We start from the raw sequence: 14,969 nt of genomic DNA, 5'->3' as shown, positions 1-14,969 counted from the left end.
TATGTTTGAAGTTTGTTTCAGTTTAATTATTTTAGTATATTACAACAGTTAATCTATTGCAGTGATTAATATGTGTAGCCAATGAGTTAACATATTTTGTAATCTGAATATTTTATTTTTTATTTTAGAAACACAACTTTTACAATAGATATGGTTCATTATTTCATTGTAAATAAATATATCTCACTTTACATGTTATCTCATACTTTAATCACCACTTTCACCCCAATAAACCATAACCTAAACATACAACCCCAAATAGAACAACAATGATAGACAAAATAATATTTTACATTCTTAAAGTTCTAATTTCAGCTTTAGCTGCACTAATTCTCCATTTCAGATTGATCTTCCAATGCTCTTCGTTAATTTGAGTTTCATTTTTTTCAGTCATGCCATCATCTTCACTTACATTTGAAATATATAAAAAAAAACTTGAAAAAATTGTGAGGAAGAATAATACAAAATTAAGATTGGACATTCAACCAACTCACATTATAATTAAGGCATCCATAAAATAATTTTTTTGGGTTTGTGTTTGTACCAGACCAACGAAGAATGGGTCACATCCTACAACCACATCATCGTGAAACTTTTTCTCCTCTGCCATGTTGTGCGTTCCTCACCTAGTTGTCATGTGAACGAGATCTAATATAGCTTTGGGAAGCTTCGCTGCTGCTCCTCAACATCCTTCCTAACTCACCAAAAATGGGTCAATTTGGGAGATTTGGGACATTTTCTAGGTTTTAAAGTTCAAATCCAACATTCCTGAAGAACTAAATTGATGCCTATAAGAATTTCGTCACGTCATATAACGGTTAAAAGTGCCTGGTGTCAATTAGACGTGACATGTCAGCGTTTTGGTGCTGGAGAATTATGAAAGGGTCAATTTGAGTCCCGCATTAAAATTTGAAAAAAAAAATTGGATCAATTAAAATTTTGAGGACTAAATTGAGTTTGAGGACAAATTTTAGGGGCTTTTTGAATATTAACAATACCATTTTTACATAAAAGTATCTTTATAAAATAACTACTAATAAATTAATAAAAAAAACAAAATATGACCTCATAATCATTTTACATACATTTGTATAAGAACTATATGAAAAGGAAAATTATATAATTGATTAGTGTCGACTCAACCATCTTTTGTATTTTCTTAAAATATAAAGATATTATAAATAATAAACATGCGAATAAGAAAATTTATATAATTGATTAGTGTCAACTCAACCATCTTTTTACATACATTTTGAGGTTTTTTTAAACCTCATTCCAGTATCAGTTGAGATTTAAATTTGGTGTAGCTTAATTAAGAAAATGTTATTATCATTTGGTCTAGGTCTCAGCTGTCTAAGTTAGCAATTTTACAAATTTTGACTTAGGCTTTTTTTCTTGGGCCGTTCTGTTATGTTATTTATAGAAAGAAAAATATTTACAGGATTGATTGTATTGTAGGTCTTTTAAGTTTTAACATTAAATTGTGAAATTGAAATGTAATTTAACAAATAATCCCAAAGCATATCCCACTCAATCCTCCAATGCTACACGAAGACTTGTTTTTAATCCATGTGCATAAATGCAAAATAATAGAATACTGGTTCTGATTTCTTTTTTTTTTCTTTAACCCCTTCATTTGTTGAGATCCAATTTAAGAGAAATCCTTTCTATAAACACCACTCTCTTATGCGGTCCAAGTAGGAAAATCAGGGATACTATTTTAATAATTTCAGTGTTGTCGTTTTGGAAAAGGAAGGTAAAGGCAATTGGTCCAATCCAAATTAGCTTCTTTCAGTTTCAATTGTAAATGCATATTAATTCAATTTTAATTTCCTCTGCCTAGTTAATTGAAGTTGATAAGTAACGTGGTAGTTTCCCACAAAATATCATGGCCCTATTATCTCATGGTTTGGTAGGTTGTATTATCATGATTGTACACGCATATTCCACCACATCACACATTCACAGAACTTATTCTAAATTTCTAATGCTATGCGCACTGTCGGTATATTTTTATTCTTTCTTTTTTTTTTTAAATTCCTGCATGCAACTTATCCTCAAAGTGCAACTGCAACTAGCAAGAAAATATTAAATAAATAAACGTTGAAAGTAAATCATAGTATACCTTATTTCCTCAAGTGTGTTACTTAATTTTATATGGCTAGATCATATATATACTTGACTTCTTTTAAAATATAGATAATATTTTATTCAATTACTTTGTATTTTATAAAAAATCATGGTGCGTATTTATATAAAAGTAAAAATAATATTCGTATACCAAAATCAGCCATCAATGTATTTGTATATAAATATATGAGAGCTATTTAGATAAAGACGCTTAAAACGTCTTTTTTTAAGACATTTTTTAATAATTAAAATTCAATATATATAATTAATTAAACTATATTATTTTTATCAAAATTAGATTAGATAAATTGATTTGACTAAAAAATTGATAATTTATATCTTGAACCAATCTAAATTAATATCTTTTATAAAAAAATAACTATAATAATTCTATTATAAAAAATTACTAAAATATTATTATTATTATTATTATTATTATTATTATTATTATAAATTTTGAAAATTTTAAATCCTAACCCTTCTCTTCTCTCTGTCGTCATAGGGTTAGGATTTCTAATTTTTAAAATTTATATATATATATATATATATATATATATATATATATATATATATATATAATATGAGTATTTTAGTCATTTTCTATAATAAAATTATTATAGTCATTTTTTATAAAAAAAATATTAATTTAAATTAGTTCAAGGTTTAGTTTATCGATTTTCAGCCAAATCTATTTGTCTGATCTAATTTTGATAAATATAACATAATTTAATTGATTATATGTATTAAATTTTAATTCCTAAAAATATTTAAAAAAACGTTTTAAGTGTCTTTATCCAAATGGCTCCTACATATGTAATTTAAAATTTATTTTCAATATGTATACTGGCCACTAACTTTAATAGTTGATTTTGATGTACATATAATATTATGGTCGATATAAAAATATATAAAAGTTCAAAACAATAAGTATTTTGAAATAAAGAGCATGTAATTTGCCCAGTAACACTACCCTGCCACCAGTGGTGGAGCTTAGTTCAGACAAGGGGGGCCATGGCCCCCCCAAACTTTTTATAAAAAAATTAGTAGTACTTTTTCAAAAGATAAAAAATAATTCAATTGGTTTAAATACTTTACTATGACTTAAAGTATCCAATAAATTTAATAAGCAATACTCTTTCTACCTTTAAATTTAAATATAAAAAATTAGATATTTTTATTTATTTAATTTAATATTATTTTATATTTTACTATTTATTTAATTTAATTTTTTATATGATAAAAAATAATCGAATATTCAATAAGTATTAATATTATTGTATTTGTATAAATTGATAAAAAAAATTCAATAAATATTATAAATTTTAATATTTGTTCTTCTAACTTCTTCTTTACATATTCTACAGGATATATATTCAAATTTTATTATAAAATAATAATGAAAAATTAAAGAATTGATACATTTTTTAAGAGGAAGACTAATATTTAAGAAGGAGAACATATAATTTTTACAATATCAACATATGTAGATAGTTTTTCTACTTTAATGAATCGTGAAAAAAGTGAGATACAACTTTAAAAAGTTCAAAAAGTTACATCTGATAAGTTTGACCTTAATTTTTTGGAACGAGACCCTGAAAAACGGCTTTAAATTTGGCAATATCACCAAAACCAGAGAAATGAGATTAGACGAGCTTATCTTAAATGGAGTCCATATCCAAAGCATTTTTACAATTATCTTCTATGTGGCCCCCCAAAATTTTACTTCAAGTTCCGCCACTGCCTGCCACTTACAGCAATTGTTAATGCAAGTTCGATCTTCCCTCCCATTAAAAATGGGAATTCGTCTACGAAGGATATTAGAGCGTCATTACAATTTATAGTTTTTGGTCGTCAATACTTAAAAATAATTAAAAAAAAATAATAAATGCTGATAATCCTTATATATTTATCCTAGTGTAATAAAATATTTGAGGAAGAGCAGCAAGTTTTGACTAAAACCAAAACGGGAATTGGATAGTGGCTCTGCCACTCTCTGTATAAAAGTTAACTAGCATGCATCATGCATGTACCTTGTCTTCTATAAATTGTTATTCATGTCACACACACATCTTCTAACATATAACTCACTTGTTATTACTTGTTTGCTTATCTTATAACACGTTTTTTTGCTTTCATTATGGAGTGTACTAATAATAAGCACCCTTTTGTTTTCTTGTTCTGGCTAGTGTTCCTCACTCCTTTAGTGTGCTCTCAACTTTACTATAATTTCTACGACTCAACTTGCCCAAACCTCACCAGAATCGTTAGATACAACATTTTGTCAGCTATGAACAATGACACAAGGATTGCAGCTTCTCTCCTCCGCCTTCATTTCCATGATTGTTTCGTCAACGTAAATAGGCTTTCAAATTGTGTTATTTGCTTAGTTTTGGGCTTGTTCTATATATAACACAATCAAACTATAAAAAAAGATATGTTGTTCATCTTTCATTTCTTCCTATATAGGGATGTGATGGATCTGTGTTGCTTGATACAACCAGCACTTTTAGTGGGGAGAAAAATGCTCTGCCTAACAAGAATTCAGTGAGAGGATTTGAGGTGATTGACACAATCAAATCAGCATTAGAGAAGGCATGTCCAGCCACTGTGTCATGTGCTGATATACTAACTCTAGCTGCAAGAGAAGCTGTTTTTCTTGTAAGACTCTCTAATCTTATTAATTAATTACTACTTTATAAGCTATACACCCATATTAAACATTTTTCCTTCAAATTTGGTAAGAGTAAAGGTCCATTTTGGGTTGTCCCTCTTGGTCGTAGAGATGGCACGACAGCAAGTGAGAGCGAGGCAAACAATTTGCCATCACCCTTTGATCCTCTTGAAAATATTACAGCCAAGTTCGTTGCCAAAGGTCTTGAATTGAAGGATGTAGCAGTGCTCCTAGGTTTGCTCGCTTCTTCATTCTTAATACATTCAAAATGTTAATCAGCCACTATATATTTGTATGTATATCACAACATATGTTTTATACAAGTGATGATTTGAATATTATGTAATGCATGCATGCAGGTGCACACACCTTTGGGTTTGCACAATGCTTTACATTCAAGGCAAGGCTATTCAACTTTGGTGGAAGTGGTAAATCGGATCCAACACTAGATGGTTCACTACTACAGAATCTACAGAACCTATGTCCAAACCAAGCTAGCTCTGACACAAACTTGGCACCCTTGGATCCTGTGACAACCAACACATTCGACAACATGTATTACAGAAACCTGCTCAACAATTCAGGGCTGCTTCTATCAGACCAGGCTCTAATGGGTGACAACACCACTGCTTCATTGGTCAACATGTATAGCAAGTGGCCTCTTCTCTTCTTCAGAGACTTTGCTGTTTCTATGGAGAAAATGGGCCGCATCAGTGTGCTCTCTGGACAACAGGGCCAAGTAAGGACTAATTGTAGGTTTGTCAACTAAACAAAAACGTAAGAAAACAAAAACACTCCAAGTTTGGATTTGAATTAGTAGTGTCTCATCATTTGTGTGTTTTTTTTTTAAAAAACAAACACTAATTTGAAAGTGAGGCTTTGGTTAAGTGGTAATAGATTAAACCTTTAACTGTGTGTGTGAGTGCATAATATACGTAAGTTTGTGAGGCCTAGAATTAAGAGTTATTGTCCAATATATTTGGCCAAAAAAAAAAACTTTTATTTGCAAAAGAAGAAATTAAAAGAAAGATCATCTTTGTAGATTTGTATGAAAGTGGAACAATATTGTATCATCAAGTAATAATGGCAATATTGCATAAATAATGTTTTAAGCCCTTCAATTCTTGATATGATTTTAAAAATCTTTGTTATGTGCTTGACTATTGTAGAAGAAGGGAATGTCTTATTTAGTTGATGATGTAATAATATTGTATTATGTACTAGAATATATTAAGATTAATTATTATTTATTAGAATTATTTAATATATTTAAATATTTATTATAAGGTATTATATTTTTATTATAAATTTAATTTTAATACACTGATAATATAAAGCGTTTTATACAATGTAATTAGATGTAATTAGATGTACATATAAAATTACTCTACACTAAAAATATATTAAAATTAAATTTTTTTATTATATCAATTCCCTTAATACTTATAAATATATTTGCATATTGTATCATTCGCAATGAACATACATTATTAATTTTGACCCCAAACAAAATTATAAAAGGAAGAGAATTGCATTCAAAAAGTCCTAATTACTTATAGCTATTTCTTATATATAGAATTTTCTTCGGGCCGAGAGGAATCATCAAATACACTCGTGATTTCATACTTTTTATTTTGGGATAACTATTTTTTCGTTCCTAAAGTTTAGAGTAGAAATCAAATTCGTCTCCAATTTTTTTTTTATTATTAAAATTATCTTCAACGTTACAAAATGTTATAAAATTATCCTTTTCTATTTCAATTTTATTTTTTTGATCAAATTACCCTTAACAATTAATAAAAATAATAAAAATAATATTAAAAAAACAAAAACAAAAACACCCACCCTCATTCCTGATCTCGCTTCCCTCTTCCTTTCCCATCCCCTTCCTCCCACTCTCTTCGAATTCCCCCTTTTTTCCCCTCCTCTACTCAAAAAATTCTTATTCTTCTTTTCTTCTTCAGCAACAGCAACAGCCAAATTCAACAAACAACAAATTCAACAAATTCACAATAGCAAATTCAGCAGTCCCACCATGTAACCAATCCACGTTGGAGAGTAAAGTTCCATATTGTACCTTTGCTGTCAGAAAAATCATCAGAGAGTCTGCAATTGAGAGCTTAATGTATGTATATATCTATGTTTAGGAAGTGAAATAAAATGTACCGTAAATCCCAGCTGGTAATGTAGAATGGAATTGAGGTGGTTAAATAATTAAAATCAGAAACATAAAAGAAGAGATGTGAAAGGAAGGAAAACTAACTAGTAGTTCCGACGAAAACGAACAAGAAGTAGAAGCCGAAGAGGATGAGGTTAGGGGAAGTCTTGGACTTGGTAATAAAGTAGAGAAAGACTATGTATGGGAAGAGGGAGAATGCGAACAGCTGGGAAGCAATGCCCGTTTTCTACTCTTTTTTTAATTTTTATTTAAGGGCAAAATCGTCCAAAAAATGTTGTTTCTGGACAAAAGAACGATTTTATAATGTTTTATAATGTTAAAGATAATTTTAATAACAAAAAAGGTCAGAGACAAATTTAATTTTTACCCCAAATTTTAGGGACGAAAAAAGTACTTAATTCTTTTATTTATTTATTTATGTATTCAAAATAGTGATGATGGTGATTAGTCATATGAAGGAATATTGAAACTTTGATGAATATTGACAAGGAATTAATGTACACTTGGCTGTTTGCTTTATGTTTTACAAGTTTCAAATACAAATTTTGAGTTATAAATGTAGTGTAGGAATATTTGGTTTGTGTTTGTTTGTTATGCTGTTTCGTTGTGGAAGAGGCAGGGAGGGTAATAATATAAGCATGCGCATCAATAATATATAGTGGGGGCTCTTTCTTATGATGGTATAATTCTGAGGTTGCTATCAATGCGTTAACCACCATGTCCACTTCTTCATTCCTCTCATCTCATCACTCTCTCTTTGACTTTGCTTCCATTACTACTAATAATAAACATTTCTTTCTCTTTGGTTTTCTTAGTAACATCATTACCACAAAAGCATCTTTTTACACCCATCATTATTGTTTTAGCAGGTCAACTAATACATGTCTTCTATTTCAAATTCAATTAACCATTAAACAATATATATATATATATATATAATGATAAAAATGATATCTTTACATACGTATATATCATATCATATAAGTTGAACTTCACTTATGATATCATCCAGCTAGCCCTAAATATTGATTACTTCTAACCTCCCTTCATTATCATACCCCAAAAAAATGAGCTTATTCAAATGGTAAACCTAGCACAATATTTTAGTAACGTTCGCAATAACGTTATATGGAAAATGAGTTATTTGAGTTTACTTATTTTACATGATAAGGGAGGTCAAGTGATTTTAAAAAATTATTTTTATTGTATGAATGATGATAAATCATATACTTATTATTTGGAAGTAAAAGAGTAAATTCTAAGTATTGGTTCTCGTATTTTATACATCTCAGCAAAGTCGTAGAAAAAGAAAATTCTTTGCATTAGATTAACTGTGTGAATTAATGTAATAGTTGAAATGGGAACTAAGTTAGCTGTTATAATTAATTTAAACATGAATATATTTTAACTAAAAGTCCACGTAACTTTATTATCAATTCTATTTGGGAGCTAATTTCAGGTAATATTATTAAAAGAGTAATGTTAGCCATTAGGGAATTAATATTATAATAGTCAATTTCAGTTAATACTATATAATAAGTTACTAAAATCTAACTAATTTTTTGTTTTGTTGAGTTTGATTTTAGATTAGTTTTGGGATGATCTTATTTTTAAGAGTTTTCAAATAATTTTTTTTAATATTAGTGTTGGTTGCAATATTGATCGTGCAATGTTGGTTTTCAGACTTCCTCTTATTTAAAATGGATCTCAACTAATAATTGGGTCAAACGAAATAACAAACTCATTCATTGAAGTTATATTTTTATATCTTTTTACGATTATTTTTCACGTACAAGTTTATATATACAAGTCATTTTATCCTAATTTACCTTAAGTATTATTTAATTTAACTAACTTTTCAATCAACGCGTGAATATATAACTGCCTTTTATGAAAGAATTTTGTTTTCGTTTTCGAATTTTCTCAATATTTTCGATCTACGTTTTCTTCTATCTCTGCGTTCTTTACGTTTTTCTTTGTTCATTCTCTACGTTTTTTAAATTAAGCTCTAAAATCAGTTTTGAACAGTTATCTCGTTGTTGAAAATAATGAATAATTCAAATTCAGATTGTCAATTGAACCAAAACGAAGTTGATTATTGTTTTGAATCCAATCAAGTGACTGAGATGTGGTTCGATTCTAGTTAATGTTTTCTTTAGTAGTTTAAGATTCTGTAGGTGAATAGTATTGTTTTTATTTGTGAAAATTGTTGTTCATCGTTGATGGTTTGAATTAAATGTAATGTAAAAGTTCTGCATTAAAGAAAATATTTTTTTGTATTTGTAACAAATTTCGGTGTAACACGAAGATGTTTGAGTGTATTGTTTAAGAATTTTTGGTGTATGTATGCTGATAAGTTATCCACAATTCAAAACTCTTCTTCTCCCTCTCCTCATCTTCTATTGCTTCTTCTTCTTCTTTTTCATCATCATCATCATCATCATCTTCTTCTTCTTCTTTTTTCTTATTCATATTTTTTCTTGTTTTATCTTCTCAAGTTTCTTCTTATTTTACTCTCTTAATAAGAACAAAAAAAATTAAACAAAGAAGAAGAAGAAACACATAATGGTACAAAATTTCTTAGAAGATGATGAACTTACATTCATTCAACTAAAAGAAAGAAAGAAATAAGGAAAAAAAAGAAGAAAAAAAATGAAGCATTAGAGAAAATATTTTTCTATATTTGCAGCAAATTTAGGTGTAACCTGAAGATATTTGAGTATAACACAAATATATTTGAATATATTATTTAAGAATTTTTGGTGTACGTGTGCTGATAACTTCTGCATAATTCAAAATACTTTTTCTTCCTCCTTCTCGTCTTCTGCTTCTTCTTCTTCTTTTTCATCATCATCACCATCTTTTTTTCTTTTTTTCTTATTCATCTTTTTCTTTTTGTTTTACTTTCTCATGTTTCTTCTTGTTTTACTCTTTTAACAAGAATAAAAATAAAAAAATCAAACAAAAAAGAATAAGAAACACATAATGCTGCAAAATTATTTGGAAGATGATGAACTTATATTCATTCAACTAAAAAAAAGAAAGAAATAAGGAAAAAAAGAAGAAGAAGAAAAAAATACAACATTAGAGGAAATATTTTTCTGTATTTGTAGCAAATTTGGGTGCAACACAAAAATATTTTAGTGTATTGTTTAAGAATTTTCAGTGTATGTGTGCTGATAAGTTCTGCATAATTCAAAACTCTTCCCATTCCTCCTCCTCGTCTTCTGCTGCTTTTTCTTCTTCATATTCTTATTTCATTTTCTCATAATTCTTTTCGAATTCAGCTTCGCAACTTCCTTCATTTTTTGCGACGATTTTCAGAGATTTTGATCGTTGTTTGAATTTTGAGCGTTGCGATTTTGATTGAGGGAAAATAACCATTTGTATTATTCAAGAGTTAGGGAAGCACGTGTTACACGTAATCTAAACTGTTGGTTATTTTTGTTGGGTTTAGACCAACTTGTATAAACTTGTATACCAAAAAGACTTGTATGTATAGCAAATCTCATATTTTTATCTCTTTTATTCTTCTTTTTAACACCACAGTTTTACTTCTCACTGCTGATTCTAATCACTAGCTGATTGTTTGTTGTCGTAGACTATTTTAAGTTTTAAATTTTAAATAATAATTTTTAAATTTTAAATTTAAATCTTATAAAAATAAGGATTTAAAATATAATTTTATAATAAAAATTTGATTAATGTTGATTAATTACAAATTAAATTCTTATATTCTTTTAGTAATATAAGGGAGCAAAATACATGTTTAGAGAAAAATAGAAAAAGAAAATGTAATATAACATTATTGGTCTCTCTTTCAACTAGGGCTGGAAGTGAGTCGAGTTGAGTCGAGCTAGACCAAGCTCAAGTCAGCTCACGAAAATTGAGCTTGGCTCACAGTTCGACTCATTAACGATCAAGTCTATTTCTTAGACTCAAGTTCATCTCATCGAAAACTTACGAGCTAACTCAATAACAGGAACATAATCTATAATTTTATATCAATAAATTATAACTTATATATTTTAAAAAATTAATTTTATATATTGTGTATCTATTAATTATAAATTTTATTTTTATATGTCCTACATTAAAATTATATATAAAAAATAAATATAAAATTTTAAATAATTAAAAATATTAATATATATAATATTAAAAATATAAATTAAATACATATAAAATATGTGTATTAAAAATTTAATATATATATATATATTTATGAATTAATAAATAGAATTTATTCAAATTTAAATTTAATTTATTTAATTTATGAGCTTAATTTTAAATTTAAGTTCAAATCTTTATCTTACGAATTTAGTTTATTAAAATATTAACTAATCAAATTCAACCTAACTGATGAAGTAGGAACTAGCAGTAGCTTGACTGAGTTTAAAATCTACTCTCAACAAAATTAAAGAGGGTTGTATTATACAATATACACATTTAATATTCATTAGGAAACTTTTAAAGCATTGTATCCACTAGACATTAGTTGCTTATCCATGACAAAACCCATTTTCTTAATCAGGGTGATTTCCTATTGGTCATTGGTGATGTGATAGGGAAGGAAAGTAGTCGCTTTTGTGTGTCCAACACGATGAATTAATTAGTGACGGTTGAAACAGAATTTCTGTTAATCGGTAATACTTCATCTTCAATCGAACCCTTATTGAAAGTATCCTCAAAAATTAAAATTATACGAATAAACTACTAAAATAATATTAAAAAATTTGTATTACTGACAAAAACAAATTTTAAAAAATATTAATTATAAATAAATTTTTAAAATATAATAAAAAATTAAATATAAATATATATTTTAAAAAATAATTTTAAAAATTAAATTTTAATATAAATTTTTGTAATTATTATTAAAAAAAATAAAATTTTTTCATCCTTCAAATTTAGTAACCTTTTTTGTCTAATAAATTAAAAAAAATTGTCAATAACTATATTTCTTTTAAAAATAAAAAAAAAATTAGAAATCAAATTTTATTTCGAATATTTTTGTGTACCTTCTAAATATTTATTCAGATATTGTCAAAAAATTTAGATCTAATAAATAAATCGTTTGCTAAATATAAAATTTTTTTTATTACTTACAAAAATATCATATTTATTGATTTTTTGGTTGTATTTTCAAATTATTCTGATACTGTTTTGTCGACAATATCTTTCAAAAAATTTTTTGTCATAAATTGAATCTTTCCGATACCAAATTAGTACTTCATCCAAATTAAAGCAAACATAATAATAATCCAAATTAAAGAGGGCATATCAACGAATGTGGCAACTGAGCAAAAATGATTAAGTGCCTAACAACAAAGCAACATTAGCTGATAATAATAATCACACAAGTGATGATGATGCATGCTCCAATACGTGTGCTATGTGCTACTTTTCTACTTTATATGTTATAGACATAGAGATCAATTAAGGTATGAGTAATATTGAGTGTTGAAATTTTGAAATTGCTTAGGAACATTTATTTACATGGGGAACTGAATTATGTTGATGGCGTGGTAAGTGGGTAACAAGAAACATACACAATGAATAATCTGGGAATGAATCTCTTCGTATGAAGTTTCAATTTGAAACAAAGATGGGAAAACGAAAGCATATATTAATAATAATAATGAAAGGAAGATACATAGGGGACCATTTAGGACTTATCCATCATTTGTATATTAATTCTTTTTCCAATAAATATTGTCTGTTAATTTTATATATCATGAAATTGTGAAAGCGGGTCGGATGGATTCTTCTGTTTGTCATTTATATAAAAATGGTGATTCATTTCAAAGAATCTCAGAACCAGACGCCAAGAAAGGTAGAAATGCTATTGAAGGAATGAAGGTAAGTTACTTCATAAAAAAAGGAGCCACTCAAATAAAGATGTTTAAAAGATTTTTTTTTTAAATGTTTTTTAGTAATTAAAATTTAATACATATAATCGATTAAATTGTGTTAGTTTTATTAAAATTAGACTAAAAAAAATTATTTAACCGAAAAAATAGTGAATCAAATTTTGAATTAGTCTAAATTAATATTATTTTTTATAGAAAATAATTACAATACCCTATTACAAAAAATAAATAAAATACTTATATATATATATATATATATATATATATATATATATATATATATATATATATATATATATATTGAGAATCTTAAATTCTAATCTTTTATTTTTCTGTTGTCATAGGGTTAGGTTTAAAATTTTCAAAATTAATATATATATATATATATATAAAATAAGAGTATTTTAATTATTTTTTATAATAAGGGTATTGTAGTCATTTTCTATAAAAAATAATATTAATTTAGACCAGTTCAAGATTTGATTCACTCATTTTTGCTCAAATCAATTTGTCTAGCCTAATTTTGACAAAAATAATACGATTTAATTAATTATATGTGTTAAATTTTAATTATTAAAAAATATATTAAAAAAATATTTTAACTGTCTTTATCTGACTAACTCCCTAAAAAAAAGCATTTATGACGTTTTTCAAATATTAAACTTAGTGTTATTGATAGTTCGAGTTGGTACCAATTGTTAGGGACGGATTAAATTGGAAGAGTGTGGGGACAAGTTTTGAATTTTAAAACATTTTTATGTAGTACATAGTAATAAGATTTATTTTTTTATTATATAATTAAATTTGACCCTATTATATTATTGAATTATTTTATTGGATTTAATTTTATAAATATATAATGTATTAAATTAAATAAAATTATTTTATTAAAATTGTTTTAAAAAAATATTAGAGAATTAATATTTTTTATTAATATTAATTAATATTTTGGATTAATATTAATAAAATATTAGAATTTAAGAATTAAAATTTAATATTTAAGATTTAGAATATTGGTCAAAAATAATAAATTTTATTAGTTTTAGTATTATTTTTATTTTAATATTAAATTAAAAATGACTAATAAAACTATTAATACTATATTAATTATTTAATAAAAAATAGAAAATCAAATTAATTAAGTAACTCTAATCTTAATTAGTCCAAAGGTTCAAATCCAACCTGCTGATGCTACTTTTTTTCTACTCTTTTACCTTTTGTATTTTTTTAATTTATTCAATTGTTCTGTTTATTTAGTAATTATATTATGGTGTATTTTTTTATTGTTTGGTTCATGATTATTTGAAATAAAATTTTATTAATATTTTTTTTACAATTGGTTTGCTGTGTATTTGATATTCATATTGTACTTTTACATCTTTATGGAATTATAAATTGTATTTTTATAATAATCGTATTTACGTTAATAATTTTGTAATAATAAAAAAAATATATCAAAAGAATATCATCATTAAAAACTAATCATATTTTATAATAATAAAATAATTATAAAATTTATTGATATATTATATATATTTTGTTCTCACTAATAAATTTTTTTAGAATTGTCACTACTGGTTGATACTATTATATTAATTTATTAATAGGCATAGTTATTATTCTTCTTTTTTATATGAATTAAAAATAAATAATAATATCAAATTTGAAATTAGCCAATATTATATCATATTAACATAAAAAAGTTATGAATTTAATTCTTAATGTTAACAATCATATATGAGAGATTAATTACTATTAACACTATGATGTTTATCAGTATGCCTAGTTTACACAACTTGTGTATGTTATCAAGATTCGAGTTTTTTCTTCTTCTTTTTTTTGGTTAGGCATAAATGAAAGTAGTTTAAACCTAAAATTTTATATATAAACTAACTACTAAACTATTTGCCGTTGCTTTAGTTGCTACATTGAAAATAGACAGAGAAACATATTTGTTATAATAATTTTCAAAATTTAAAAGAGCATGTATATATATATTGAGACACACTCACGCCAACCTCTTTTAACTTTATTTCTTACTTGGTTGTTTTTTTGTTTGGCTTTCACCAAACTAGTGTTTATCATCATGTGGCAAAGAGAAAGTTAGCAAACACTA

General features: G+C 26.1%; 1 protein-coding gene across 1 annotated transcript; it reads left to right on the top strand.

The window, feature by feature from the left end:
- Positions 1-4,202: 4,202 nt before the first annotated feature.
- LOC130979250 (peroxidase 10) lies at positions 4,203-5,614 on the top strand. The gene is made up of 4 exons (XM_057902639.1): positions 4,203-4,483; positions 4,597-4,788; positions 4,873-5,035; positions 5,161-5,614. Exons 1-4 carry the CDS (start codon positions 4,268-4,270, stop codon positions 5,568-5,570), a joined length of 981 nt encoding a protein of 326 aa, XP_057758622.1. The 5' UTR covers positions 4,203-4,267; the 3' UTR covers positions 5,571-5,614.
- The last annotated feature ends 9,355 nt before the right edge of the window (positions 5,615-14,969 follow it).

This window comes from Arachis stenosperma, chromosome 5 (genome assembly GCF_014773155.1).
Source record: "Arachis stenosperma cultivar V10309 chromosome 5, arast.V10309.gnm1.PFL2, whole genome shotgun sequence".
Classification (NCBI taxonomy): Eukaryota; Viridiplantae; Streptophyta; class Magnoliopsida; order Fabales; family Fabaceae; genus Arachis; species Arachis stenosperma.
The sequence above is the reverse complement of the archived record's forward strand: the minus strand, read 5'-3'. Positions and strand labels throughout refer to the sequence as shown.

What these genes read in the sequence shown, in the direction of transcription:
- LOC130979250 (XM_057902639.1), top strand. Translation starts at nt 4,268, where the DNA reads ATGGAGTGTACTAATAATAAGCACCCTTTTGTTTTCTTGTTCTGGCTA. An exon ending in TCCATGATTGTTTCGTCAAC is followed by an intron (nt 4,484 to 4,596) that starts GTAAATAGGCTT and finishes CTTCCTATATAG; the next exon opens with GGATGTGATGGATCTGTGTT. An exon ending in GGATGTAGCAGTGCTCCTAG is followed by an intron (nt 5,036 to 5,160) that starts GTTTGCTCGCTT and finishes GCATGCATGCAG; the next exon opens with GTGCACACACCTTTGGGTTT.